This window comes from Condylura cristata, unplaced genomic scaffold (genome assembly GCF_000260355.1).
Source record: "Condylura cristata isolate star-nosed mole 26May11 unplaced genomic scaffold, ConCri1.0 scaffold00033, whole genome shotgun sequence".
Lineage (NCBI taxonomy): Eukaryota > Metazoa > Chordata > Mammalia > Eulipotyphla > Talpidae > Condylura > Condylura cristata.
The window spans coordinates 13,974,612-13,988,752 of record NW_004567134.1 but is presented as its reverse complement, the minus strand read 5'-3'; the positions used below and the strand labels follow the sequence as shown (position 1 = coordinate 13,988,752).

At 60.2% G+C, this 14,141-nt stretch overlaps 1 protein-coding gene across 1 annotated transcript in view; it reads right to left on the bottom strand.

Annotated features, from left to right (window-relative positions):
- Window positions 1-14,141, bottom strand: part of SLC6A6 (solute carrier family 6 (neurotransmitter transporter), member 6) — a 52,011-nt gene that overhangs the window by 12,387 nt on the left and 25,483 nt on the right. The window contains exons 5-8 of the mRNA XM_004692354.2: window positions 8,125-8,257; window positions 2,360-2,494; window positions 1,180-1,283; window positions 925-1,049 (exon numbers count right to left, since the gene is read on the bottom strand). Of these exons, the coding sequence (XP_004692411.1) occupies window positions 925-1,049; window positions 1,180-1,283; window positions 2,360-2,494; window positions 8,125-8,257 (497 nt within the window). The remainder of the gene's footprint in view (window positions 1-924; window positions 1,050-1,179; window positions 1,284-2,359; window positions 2,495-8,124; window positions 8,258-14,141) is intronic.

Here is a 14,141-nt window from a genome sequence, read left to right as displayed (position 1 = left end):
CCCCGAGTGCTCCCAAGAGGTCATGAGAAAGCAGGAGGTGAAGCAGGCAGCTGACCTCCCAACTCGCAAATGGGCTGGGCAGCGCTGGGGAAGGTGGAGAAGCCACGTGGGCAGAGCTATCGGGCCTGGGGCCTGCGTCCCACACCGGTCCTCCCAGGCTGCAAGTGCAGGATTCGAGGATCACGGCAAATGCTGGAATCCACAGCCCTGACATTCTGTGGTCTGAGACTCACAGATTCTCGGGTTCCAGAACCATCTTGACGGAGCTCCAGGACCCCAGCCCAAGACGCCAGCTTTGAGCGTCTGCACCGAGACTCCCCTCCACGCGTGGTGTGTTAAGTCCCGAGAGGGGTCACATCCCGAGGGGGGGTGTGATGTCCCCAGGTCGGACCCGTCAGTGTCCCGGAAGGCAGCCGGCGTGCCTGCCCACTGCCTCTCCCCTCCCCGGTGCCTACGGTGGTGCCTGACACAGGGCAGAAACTCAGGTGGGATGAATGAATGGGCTCGCTCAGAGGGGCGCAGGAGCAAAGTGCAAATACAGAAACCAAAGCTGAGAAGGCCGCGAAGGAACACCGACTGGTGGCTGCCCTGGGCCTGCATTAGGAACGTGGTTTCTGTCACTGAAACCAGGAGTTTTCTGGGGAAGGTGGGGGAGGGGGAGACCACAGGAAAGTAGCTAAATATTCCCCGACGTAGCCAACCCCATATTTGTGCTGCCCCTTGGGCCAAATTACAGTGAAAGTACTTAAAATTGCGCTTTATATACTCCTGCTACTTGGGAGACATCTTGGTGGGGGGGGGGTCCATTTTGGAAACCAGGCTCGCCCCCCCCAAAGCACCCTGGGGTCTGGCTTCATGCCTGCAGTACTCGGCTTACACACTAGGTGGCAGTGCCCACCACCACTGCCACCGATACCACCATACCTGACTCAGCCACATCAGCAATGTCCACCCCTTGCTCTTGTGCCATGAAGCCCAGGATGGAAAAAATTGCGAAGCCAGACACAAAACTGGTACCACTGTTCAGGCATCCCAGCAGCAAACAGTCCCTAAGTTACACATATGTCAGGGAGCAAGTTAATTCACAACACAAGGAAGCCACGCTCCCTACTTCTTCTCTTTTTTTCTTTAAACATCATCATTTCTAAGGTCCACCAGGCCCGTCGGCGCAACACTTGCCTGTACGAGTTGTACTTGTACTTGTTGTAGCTCCCCAGCGAGGTCATGGCTCCCAGGCAGATGGCATAGGAGAAGAAGATTTGGGTCCCCGCATCAATCCAAACCTGGGGGAGGCAGGGGCCAGGGGGACAGAGAGAGAGAAGGGGCCATCAGAGCGGGCTTCCTGGAGGCGGCGGCAAGGGTCCCTGGCCCTCTGGCTGAGGACTGCCCTTTGCAGGTGCAGTGTCTCAGTGCAACTGCAGCATCTTCACTGCAGACAGTGTTTTTCAAGGGTGATACTGAGCTAGAAGGAAACCCAAGGAGGACTCCCAGGAGTGGAGCATCCGTTAAGAGACTGGGCTCTGAGCAGGGCAGGACCCTGGCAAGCTAACGGGACTCTAGGAGCATGCTCCTGGTCCCACCCGGCAGAGCTGCCCTCTGGGTTCAGAGGAAAGACGCAGCCCAGGGTCAGACGGGGGCTGAGCCCTGAGTCAAAGCTGCCACCATTAACGGAACTGCTGACTGGGGCCCGAGTGAGAAAGGGAGGAACTCCCTCGTGGACCCGCTCAGGCTGCTCGTTCCCAGAACCCTCACCAAGGAGCTAATGGCCACAAAGCTTCCTGTCAGCTGTCCTCTGAGGCTGGTCACGCCCCCCTGCCTCCCGCCCAGGGCAAAGGACACTGGGGAGGAGACCCAACCCAGAGGCATGGAGGGACAGCCTTAGTCTGAGGACCCGGGGGCCAAAGGGCTCACAGTCCCAGGAAGACCTCCCGGAGCGTCTCCGGCCCTGAGGCCGGGGCTGCCGGCCAGGTGGTGGTGGACTTTCGGGGTTTGGCCCCTTGACCTTCCAAGAGGTCACCAACTCTGAATTCTGTCCTCAGCCGAGGGGCCAGCCAATGTCCGACCCCCACGGTACAGGGCTCTCAGCCGCTGCGGGCAGGGGCCCGCGCCAAGGAGGAGCCCGGCTCAGAGACTTCTCTGCCTCACCTGGCGCGGTGCCCGAAGCAGACGCTATAATTGGCTGGCCTCAGGAGTCCTCAGCGTGAAAAGATACACACAGCTGGAAAGGTCCGTGAGTGCCGTGAACAGGCGCCACCGCCCAGTGGAAAAGTACCAGGGCCCGCGGCCCAGCTGGAAGCTGCACCCAGAACCTCCACACCGGCCCAGACCAGCCCCGGGGGGGACCGCCTGCCCGCCATACCTGTGGGTCCTCGAGGCGGGTGATGTCGGGGTACAGATAGAACTTGATGCCTGCACCGGCACCGGGCAGCGTCAGTCCACGCACCAGCAACACCAGGAGCATAGCGAACGGGAAGGTGGCGGTGAAGTACACAACCTGTGGGAGCAGCGTGTCAGGACGCCAGCCGCCGCGGCCCCGGCAGGCCCCGGGCCAGGTTTCTCGTCATGGGCTCTGTCACTTGGACAGGTTGCTCAATCGCTCCGGGCCTCAGCTGCCTGCCCGTCACCTAGGCACTGGCTTTACTGAGACTCAGCGAGACGCCTCTCGGCGTCCTTGCTGGGTACGAGGCCCTGCACAGACCGTGGCGGGCGGCAAAGGAGGGAAAGCTGTTCTCACGGAACTGGCGTGCTCCACGGTGGAGAAGGAAGAGGCAGGAGCGAGCTGTTGCGTGCGTGGAAGGCTGAGCCCGCTGGCACCCGGCCCTGTTCACACCCGCTAGTATGGCACCTGAGGCTGAGCCCGCTGGCACCCGGCCCTGTTCACACCCGCTAACACGGCACCTGAGAGCATGACTCACGCCCAGGGCGGCAGGCGGGGTGCAGACCCCAGCTCCGGCCCCTCACTGCTGCGCGACCTGCCCTGGCCCACCGCCCCGAGTGAAACAGGAGATGCGAGTCTCAGCAGCCTTCACCCAAGGCCTTACTGGCTGCTCCCCTGGAACAGGGCACAGAGGGGCCAAGACTCGGGGCTGCCTGCGAACTCCAGGGCCCCTCGGCCAGGCTCGGGAAAGCCCTGGGCACAGCGGGAGGCCAGCAGCCTCCCTGTCAGGCCAAGGTCAGACACGAGGTGGGACCAGGTGACCAGGCTGGCCCTCCAACCACAGGACCTGTGCTCCTCTCCGCTCCTCTCCACCCTGGCACTCGGGCCTGCCCTAGGCCTGCGAGGCGCTTCACAGCCACCCCTCTCTTGAAGTGGGGCCACCGAGAACCAGCGTCCAGGCGGAGGAGTACCACCCCACCCCACCCCACCCCCGTCCCGAGTCTGCTCTGGATGACAACCCAGAAGGGGACGGGTTCAGCTCCCCCAAAGAGCAGAGGAGCTCGGGTGGGAGCCGAGCTCAATGAGCCTTGCTGAGACCATGAGCGAGACCCTGTCCCTCTCCCCATCTAGGAAGGGGGAGCAGGAGACAGGAGTGAAGGGGCTCCTCCCAGCAGGTCTCACCTGTCCACCTTCCCATGTGTCCACCTCACTGGCCACCATGGGAGCCGCTCCCTAGCGGCTCCCTCTGGGCCTGAGTCTCCCCAGCCAACCTTACTTCCATGCTTTTCTCAATCTCCCTGGAGCTAAGAAGCCTCACGAATTCCAGGACCAGCGGCAGCTGGAGGGTGGGGCAGGTCAGGAAGCCAGAGGGGGTGAGGGAAGAAAGCGAACCTGCCTGCCCCACAGGCTGCGCCTCCCTTCCTGCAGACAGGCCCCCAGTTCCACCTCTGGGACCCTGCCGGCCACACCCAGGCTTCGGAACAATAGCTGCTGACAGCAGCCTCCCTGAGGGCGGCCACTTCAAAGTGACCCACTGGCTGGGCAACCGGCTGGCCGGAGGCTTTGTGTCAGGGACACAGGACACCTTGGGGATGGGGCGACTTCCCTTGTTTCCATGCATTTGTTGAACAGGCATTGAGTGGCATTTACTGAGTGCCACGCACTACACGAGCTTGCAAGCTTGGGGGTATGAACACACACGAACCTCACAACCACCTACAGAGGTGGGAATGTTATTACCTGCGTTTTCTAAAGGAAAATGCATAAACTGAGGCCCCAGTGGCCTGGGGTCACACAGCTAGGTGGAAGCAGAGATGGGATTTGATCTAGGTCACCTGGCTTCAAGGCGCCTCCTTGGTGTGTGCATCGTGTGTGTGTGGGGGGGGGGGGTGCTGCTTCTCCCCAGATCCAGACAGCACCCCGAGCTGGTCCCACCACCTCAGCTGCCTCTCTGGAAAACCGCCTTGTTTTGCAGTTTGCCACTCTGAGCATGAGCCCCTGAGAGCCCTTCCCTCAACTTTTCCGTGACTCCCCTGGGATCCTCGAGGGAGAGGCTGGTGCCAGCCGCCGCCAGTGGGCCTCGGCGCTGGCCCAGCAGGCTTTGCCACAGGACGTGGTATTTTTCCACTCTTGCTGGCAAGCCTCCGTGGCTCCTCTGAGCCCTCGACCCAAAAGCCCTGTGGCCCAACTGCTCTGGAAACTTGCAAGGACAATTCTTCCTCCTCCCTAGAGATGTGGGGAGAGGGTGGCCTTCGTGGCAGAGGGAGCTGGGCTGACGAGCTTCCTCTGGGGGTGAAGGTCTGGGCAGCCGGGTTGCTCACACCAGCAACAAGGGGTCACGGGTGTCGTCTGGCACCAAGGCAGGGCCCGGCACCCCAGTGTCGGGGGAGAACGCAGGCATGTGCTTGACAGTCCGTTCAGTGCGCTGTGGCCACGGACACTTAATCCTCACAGCCACCTCATTCCACACAGGGGAAACCGAGTCTCAAAGATGGAAAGAACGCTGCTGGCAGTCGGTGGGACAGAGTGGAGCCCCAGAGCCACCGGCCTTGACCGCGCCCCACCTCTGGGGCGGAAGGCCCTGCCTGGAGGCCGGCGCCAGCAGGGGTCTGTGCTCAGGTCTGGGAATGCGCCCTCTTGGGGCTGCACTTCCTGTGTGAGGTCTGGACTTCTCTGACCTGCCCGGGACTCACATGTGGTGACAGCATGACCGTGCCAGTCTCGTGCCCAGCGCCTGGGTAGGCCAGCACAGAACAGGCAGCAGCCAGCAGCTGGAAAAGCAGGAGGCCCCAAGGCAGGGAGCTGGGTGGCCTGGGTTCAAATCCCACGCTGGCCACTGACAAGCTGTGTGACCTCGGCAAGGCCACGGACCTCTCTGCACTCGTCTCCTGCGTGTGGAGGGGACCAGTGAGCACCACAACAGGACACTGGGGGATCACACAAGCTGGCCAACAGAACCGGGCCTGGCACCTGGGTGCTGCACAGCACCTGTGGCTGTTACCACTGTTGAAATAAGCCACAGCGTGCTCTGGGCCAAGTTTCGGGCCCTCGGAATGCTGAAAATAACAAAAAAGGGAAATCGAGACTCAGAAACACTTGAACTTGGGGCCTGAGTCTCCAGGACCCGGGTTCGCCTTCCCGGTCCCTGTGGGAGCAGTGTCAGCCGCCGGAACGGGGCCCTGGCCAAGATGGGGTCGCGCCTTCTCCCGCCCGTGGGCCCAGCACCCACGGTGGCGGCGCACCGGGTCCATGGCCAGGGCTGGAAGCCGCGGCCGGCGGCGGCAGGCTGGCCATGGAGCTGGAGGAAGTCCGCGAGCCTGCTATGTTTGTCTTGGCTCCTCAGAGCTGGCCCAGGCCCTGCTATTGTTCTGGGAACCACGCCCGCCCTCAGGGGCCTGGAGCGGGAGGACGCCTCTCCAGGGCGGTAGGGGAACCTCCGGCAGGTCACGTCTTCCTCGGCCACAGAGGCAGCCTGGCACCCCACTTCAGCCTTAGACCCTCTTCTCCTGTCCCCTCACGGCCCTCTCGGACGTGGCTCGCTGCTCCTGACGGACAATGGCCTCTTCTGTCCTCCTCGAGGGGCTGGTCACACCCCAGCCCTTGCGTCCACTGCCCTCTCCAGGGACCTTCTCCCGGTCCACACGGCTGCTCTCCAGGCTTCCCTCAGACCCGTGCCCCCAAGTCGCCCTCCCGGCGAGCCTTGCCTACTTAAAGTGATGTCCACGCTCCCTGACCTGCTCACCGTGTTCTTCCCATAGGCCCCCCGTCGCACTCCTCTACCTTGCAGGCTTTCATCTTCGACAGCCAGCAAACCTGGCCTGGATCATCTGCTTCATCTCTGTCCCCGGCTCCCCCCGCACATCGGTCTCCAGCGGGGCAAGTCACAGGAGTGCTTAGTGGGTGACTGAGTCTCCCGCACGCTGGTGTCCGTGTGCTCTAAAAGCTTCCCCACACTCTATTTAAGGGGGGAAATGGAGGCAGCGAGGAGCTGGGGGTTCACTGCACCGACTCTTGCCTGCTGAGCTAGGTACCCAACAGCCCTCATCTGAACACTCACTACTGTCCACTTTACTATGCGAGGAAACGGAGGCCCAGGTTGGACAAGTCCCTTAACCTTGACCGAACTCAGTTCTCTCGTCCTTTAAAGAAAGACAATGACGTGGTCCAAGCAAGGTAACGAGACGTGAGAGGAAACGGGATGACGGGTGACGCTGCAGCCCAAGGAGGCGGGGTACCGCCTCCACCCCACTCTCCCTGGGAGGGGACGGAGGTTCTGAAGCCTGTCTGCCTGCCCCCAGAGACTGCATTTCAGGAGTGCAGGGTGGTTCTGCCCCAATAAACTGGCAGAGAGCATGGGGTGAGGCTCTCTCCAGCCGTGCTCCCTGCTCCGCCTGTGCAACCTGTGGGGCCTCAGATCTTGGCCCTCAGGAGTCAGCAGCTAATGCCATGAGTAGTTTAGAACCACAATTTCGCCAAAGGAGTCTTCCTGGGGGAAAGCACGGTCATGAGCTAATCACGCAAGGCCCTTCCCAAGCAACTGCACTTCGAGCGCCACATCAACATACAATCTGACTCTTGGGCTCTTCTTTCAGAGCCAGTTCCCTCTCTGGAGACACTAATAATGCACCGCAGAGAAGGCCTATCGTGGTAGGTCAGCTGCACCTCAGGGCTCTGCTCAGGCCGCTCCCATCTTAAGAGACCCCTCTGTACCGACCGGTCCTCGTGACCCAGCGTCAGCCCGTGTCTTGGGTACCAGGTCACTGTTCTGCTCTGTTAACGAGTAACGCTTTGGTTTGTAGGCCAACATTTTCATTATTGCCAATATCCCAGTTCTACCGAAAACTTTAATGACAAGCCAACATTTTAATTATCAGCTACCATCTTTGTTAATAGCTAACATCCTGGCCACCGCGTAACATATTAATCAGCAGCAAATATTTCAGCGATGTATACTCTTAGTTAACAACTAACATCCTGGTTAGGAGCGAAGGACTTAATTGTCATTGAGCAGTTTCCTTAATAACTAACATCTTAGCTGCCAGATGAAATTTGACTTGTAAGCTAATTCAGTTAGTCTGGCGTGGCAGTGCTCCGCAGCCCTGGCATGCGGGGCACGGGGTGCCGCTTGTCAGCAGATGCTGATGCTGTGGGGCGGGGCAGGGCTCTGCATTTCTAACACGCTCCCAGGATGCCGGTCCGGTACTTTGCAAGGCAAGAGTCAGAGTAACTGTCAACAGCTCCCAGCTAACCTGTCAGTTACAACTCAACTTCTGCTGTGTGCAGTAACGGCCAGAGCTTCTGTGGAAGGCTGGTGTGTGCAGCACCGACTGGGTGGGGGTGTTAACTCCGAGAATGAGTGGCGTTAACTCCTAGAATAATACTAGGCGTTAAAACGTCAGCATCGCTCTTTTGAGGACAAAATTTGACCCATAATAGATGTTGGATAGCTAAACAAGCCTGTGTTCAAACCCATAAGCAAGTCGTTTAGCTTTTCCAAGCCTCAGTTTTCTACTCCAGCACACAGGCCCCCCACGTCAGTTAGAGAAGGGATTATATGTAAAGTGCTTAAGACAATATTGGGCAGGCGGTAAACACTCAGGCAATTAGCAGCTGCTTGTTAAGCTGGCCACGAGGAGTAAGCGGACACGGTGGGCGTCCCCGTGGGTGAGTGCTCTGGAGACCAGGCCCCAGCGCAGCCCGACGGGAGGAAGGCCTCCGGCGAGGCCGGGCAGGGACAGGACACTTACCTTCCCCGTGGACCTGACGCCCTTCCAGATGCAGAAGAAACAGATCAGCCAGACGAAGAGGAGGCAGAGGGCAAGGTCCCACTTCAGAGAGCCGGGGGCATCGATGCCGGAGGACAGGCTGAGGACATTGCGCCTTTGAGCAAACAGAGCAGGGTCAGTCCGGCCAGCTGGCGCAGAGTCACGGCCTGGGCAGTCCCAGGCCACGCCGCCCGGCGAGGCCCAGCCCTGGGACCCCGCTGGCCTCGGGACAGTGCGCCTCACGTCAGTGTGGCATGGCAACCAGAAAACCAAACCTGCCTCCACCCGGCCGAGCCTCAGGCGATGAAGGAACCCACGAGTTTCAGCTTCCTCGTCTGTCACATGGGCAAGCTCAGGGTGACTGGAGACCCTTCAGGGCCCACTGTGGTCAACTCAGCTTCCCCCTGCTATCGCCAGTTTAGGTTCGTGACCGCAGCTCCCACACCTCATCTCACCCCGAAAATGGCAACAACAACCCTTCCCCCAACACACTTATGACTATTTGCCCACTTTTTTATCGAGGTCTCTCAGTAAGATGGACACTCCAGAGGGCAGAATCTCCCCTGTGCCTGACACCGCCAGCCCCCTCCTCATAGGATGGTCATTAGGAGACCCAACCGGGGTGCAGCCAGCACCCATACACACCAGCCTGGTTACTTCCTGCTGTCAAGGTGCCCAGGCAGCTCCTGGCACTCAGCTGGCACTTAAGCAGAGCTGGATTTTTTTTCCCCAGCCAGGGTGGAGAAGGTCTTGGAAGGAGCAGGTCAGCAGCCTGAAGGACAACGAGCCCAGGGCAGCCATTAGCCCTGCCCAGCAGAGCCCGGGTCTTGCAGTCAAGACCCTCCCGGCCAGCACCGCCTTGCACACTGCACCTAGACACACCCCGTGGGCCAGTGCCGTCAGGAGCCAGGGCAGGGACCGTGACACGATGTCGGCTACAGCCAGGCCCGAGGCAACCACGAGCGCTGCAAGCTGTTCTCCTCCAACGGCTCACCTGCCCGCTGCGTCTCCAGGCCAGACCCTGGGCAACGGGGAACCGGCTCTCCCGGGAGACCTGGTTTTCTCGCTAAGGAAGTATCTGAAGGCCACCCTCTATCACCTTCTATCAGGAAGGGGACAGTGACTTCTATCAGGAAGGGCGACACAGACTTCACACCTCAGTTCTGTCCTCTGTAAATCACAGCAACAGAGATCCTGCCCCAGGACGCAGCAAGGGGAAGCAGCCCAGACCACCTCACTAGGCCAGTTGGCAGATGACCCCCGAGGCTGGATGCGGGCCTTGGACCACCCGCGATGTCAAGGCTTTGCCATTTCCCCCTTGTTTCAAAGAAAATTCAACATGGGGATCTTGAATAACACCAAGGTTTCCATCTCAAACGGCCTTCAAAAGAAAGGTCTCTCTTTGGGGTCACTTCTATGACCCCAACACATATGGGGTGAGTGTGAGAGGGGCAAGTTCACCATCACTTGGACCAACCCGTGAAACATTGGGGGGCATCCCTGTACCTTGCGTGACACGTGCTGTGACGACAGAACAGGGCCCCTGGTGGAGGCCTGGTCGCTCACTGGGTGCAGGTAATGCCCATGCCCCCATTTTACAGATGGGGAAAGCTGAGGCCAGAGTCCCAAGCGCCAGTGGACATGGTCTCGCAGGTGGCAGAGACTCCACATGCAGGCCAGTCTCAACACACTGAACAGTGAAAACAGAGCCTCAGGCGTAAACAGAACCCTAATTCCTGCAGCAAGCCAGGATCATCTAGAGCTTGGGGAGACAGAGCAGGTGGCCAGTCACTTCCTAGGTGCCCAGAGTCCTGCCTGGAGCACCTGCACCAGACGGACACCAAAAAGCCCTGCCCCTGTACCTCCAGAGCCAGCGCCTTCCATGAAGCCCAGGGCTGCCCAGTGCAGGGGCAGGGGCAGGGAGCCCCTGCCACTCCCCTCCTCGCACCTGGCGCCCAGACTAACAGCAGGCTGTGTCTGGCACCTCCCGGTGGGCGGCCAAGGCCATGCGCTCTAGGCACGCACACAGTGGGTGCTCAGCAGTGCTGGGCAGTGCCGTGAGACGGGAGGCTGCCTCACCGGCTGGCTGCGGGCAAGACCATTGACGGCCACCACAGCCGCCAGAGCCGCCAGCTTGGTTCTGCAGCGTGGCAGTCCCTGGCAGGCGCCCGTGGCGAGGCGGCGTCTGAGCCGTGTCTCTGACCCAGCAGGCCCATCCGACTCCTCCAACCTAACACTGGGCTCAAGACCGAGGAACAGGAAGACAGCGCAGGGCTCCCCGGGTGCTGATAAGGAGCCACAGCCTGGAGACAGAGGTGCAGCCCCACAGACGCTCCCCATTGTGTGAGGGGCGGGGGGTGCGCCGGGACTTGAGCAAACCTGTTTCTGGCAGGGCGCACGCGAGGGCGGGGAGGGGCGCCAGGCGGGGAGGACGTGCGGGAGGGCCTGAACACCAGTCAGCCTTTATTTTTAACTGCTTGAATATTTATAATGTGCACACATCGCTTTTATAAAATTTATTTTAAATTCTTGAAAATGTTTGTAACGGGCCGGCAGACGTCCTAGGAATGGAATGAATTGTGTCCCATCAATCTGGGGTTGTCATAACAGAGCCCGACGTGGGCTGAGCGCCAGCGACCAACATCCTTTCCAGAAGCATTTCGGGCAGCCGTGCGGGTGCGCCTGGATGGCTTTTGGGGCGGGGGGGGGGGGGGGCCCCTTCTGAAGGACCCTCCACGAGTCCCTTTCCTGTTGGACTCCGCTGGCCTCAGCGGAGCAGAGGAGCTAGTGAGCGTTCCCCCTGCGGAGCCCAGGAGTGGCCACCTCACTGACCTCCACCTCCTAACCTCCTAGCAGGCCGGGTACAGGACCCCAAAGCCGGCCACTTCTGTTCAATGCTACCACCCCTGCCTGGACTCCCCATTGCTCCCCGGGCTATTTCTGCAGTCCCCTCACTGGGCTTCCAGCCTCCACTCTCACCGTCTACAGCCTCTCATTAAGAGGAAATCCTTCGGGCCCTCCCTGGTGGCGCAGCGGGTTAAAGCGCAGCACTGAGAAGTTACAGCCACTTCCCCATCAGTTCGATCCCCTCCTGCCCCAGAGGTGACCACATGGCGCGGCAGACCTCTCCTGACCCGCCCGCTGCTCCCCTCAGCAGTGTACTACGTCGATCTGCCTGTTCTGTTCCCCACTGTCTCTGGTGAACCCTCTCACCCCCTGCACCTCTGGCCTGTCCCCCAGCTCTGTATGCACATATAAATAAATCTTTCGATGCCCCCACGTCAGGGCAAGTCCCTCCTCCGCTCCACACCCTCTCAAGGCTCCCTCCTTCCCGGCCAGCGGGGCCTCCCGACCTGGCCTCCTTTGGCCTCCTGAAGAGGGTAGGCAGGCCATCTATCATTCAGCCCAGACACTTTAATGAGCGATAGGGGCGTTAATAAGGAAGCAGGGAGCGGGAACGGACACTGGGCCCTCACCCCTGCATTGCCTGTCACTCCCTCTTCCAGCCACACTCTTTTCTGCTATGTTCCCTATTCCTGACTGGCTGCTCCCTGGGCTACTCATTACATGTCACGCCACACCCGCCCTTCAGGTCTCGGTTTGGTTCAATGCCAGCTTGCCAGGACTATCTGAAATGCATGCCCGGCTACTCTCCTGCCCCTGCCCTGGCGTTATTTCTCACCATGGAACACGGCTGTCACATTGCAATTTTACTTATGTCATCTGTTTAATGCGTGTCCTAGAGTGTGATCTCTGTGGAGTCAGTCTTCTGCATGCCTCGACCCAAAATAGTGCCTGTCACCCAGTCTGTGCTCAAGAGACCTCCATTGAGTGAACTATTACACCTATTTGGGTGACAAGGAAACTGAGGCATGGAGGTTGGGGAATTCTCCTGAAATCACTGTGCTGGAACTCGGCCTCAGCTGGTTCCTTTTCTCTGCTGCCACCCTGGGGACCAGCCACCCATACGCTGGGTCCCACGTCGCCCTTCAAGAGGGCCTCTAGCACCCAAGCTTCTCCGCATCGTGAACGAGGGAGGAGACCCAGAGGTGAGCTGCATTCTTGTCCAAGAATAGTAATGATTCATTCCAGGGTGGGATCCAAAAAAGAATCGCCTGGACGTCTGTTTTGAGTCGGCCGCCCTGCTGCCGTCCAGCCGGCACTCAGAGATGTAAATACGTCCTCCGAGTGGGCCAAATCGTTTCCTTTTGACTCCCGGCCAGCCATTTATTGGCGATGGCTCTTCCCTGGAGACCAGCGGAGGCAACAATTATAAAGGCCCGTCCGCCTGAGCGTGAGGCTGCGCAAGTCTCTCCCCAGCGCCTCCCCCTGCCGACAGCTGCCGGGGAAGATTGGCCGAGCAGGGCTTGTTTGCAAATATGACTCATTTCTTTGATTCTAATAACATCTAATGATACGTGCCGAGCTCCCAGGGGGCTCCAGAGGAACCTGGGAGGAAGGCACAGCTCCAGCCTGATGAAGGGCAACTGGCCAGAGCTGGCCCTGCCTGTCTCGCAGGGCCCTGGGGACAGAGCCTACCCCGGGCAGGGGTGAGAGAGGTGAGGGTGACCGGGAATAGACACGCTGCTTCCCCACCACGGAGCAGTGCAGTTAAATTATCAAGCTGGTGTGAAATGATGATCTCAGGGGCCCCGTGGCTGCCCCAGGGACCTGGAAAAGGGCGTCTCACAGACTTCTGCACAGAGTGCAGCCCGAGCTCGGCCCGGGGGCCCCGGGCAAGAGAGAACCCCACTTGTAAGCGGGCAGTGGGCTCACACACGGTGCAGTGCTGCCCGTGACGGCGGGCCAGCCCTGGGCTCGTGGCGGAGGAGGACACAGGCCAGAGTGGGGTGGGCTGGGCTGCCTCCAGGGTTGGCTGTCTGACCCTGTGTGTAACCTTGGCCAAGACACTTAACTTCTGGGTCCTCAGGGTCTAACCAGAGGAGTGGCGTCTGGAGGTTCTGTCCTCAGCACAGGCCTTGCCTCAACTCTTGAGGTCTGGAGCCTAGTGGGGAGGTGTCCAGCCCCCGCCAGCAGGCCGTGCAGCTGGGTGGGAGCCAGTCAGCCCTCCAGGGACACCAGCCCTTGCACCCGCTGCCCCCTCTTATAAAGAGGAGGGGGATCAACAGGCCCCTCCTGGTCCAGACGGAGCAAGTCAGCTCCCAGAGCCTCGTCATCCTGACTCCCAGCTCCCGTCAGGCTGCTTCTGCTGAAGGACAGGACAGCGCAGGGACCGAGTGCCAGCGAAGGCAAGCGGCTGGGCTGGGCTGGCGCGAGCAGCGTGCAGACTGCCTGCACTGTCTCACTGCCCTGCAGCCTAACGGGTACCAGCAGCGGCCCTGCCAGTCCCTCTCCAGGGAAACGCCACAGGTGCGCACGGCTGGCCGGTGGCTATTTTCAGGGGAAACCCTCTCCACCAAGGCTCATTGCCAAGGGAGCCCAGATGCACGACGGCTGCGGCCTCGGAGGCCTGGTGCACAGTTGGTGCTCAGGACACACCGGCATCTCTCCCGTCAGCGTGCTCCTGGGTGAGGTCCAGAAACACTGATTCAACCACGCCAGTGTTCTCATATCCTGCCGAGGGAAGCCTCCGAGCTCGGACTCATCGGCCTCGTCTCTGAGGCCTTCAGTCCTCCTCCCTGATCTCATGAGTCCTATGTTCCGGCCAAAGCAATATCCCGCTGTTCCCAAACATGCATGTGCTCTCAGGATGCCACGCCTCTCCGTGGGCTGCGCCCCTGGCTCGGGAGCCATTCTCTCTGCTTTAAAGCCTTGTGAGCAACTACTCACCCCTCAATGTCCAGCTCACGGGGCCCCTTCCATGAGGCCAGGCAGCGTCTTGCTGCTCCAAGCAGCCCTGTGGAGGCAGCTACGGAACTTATAAAAAGCACCTGCACCCGGAGCATGTTCTCACAGTGAGACCCCCCCACCCCAGAACCATGAGGCAGGACCATGGTGTGTGGGACCCTGCGAGTCCTGGGTCCTGGGTCGAGACAACA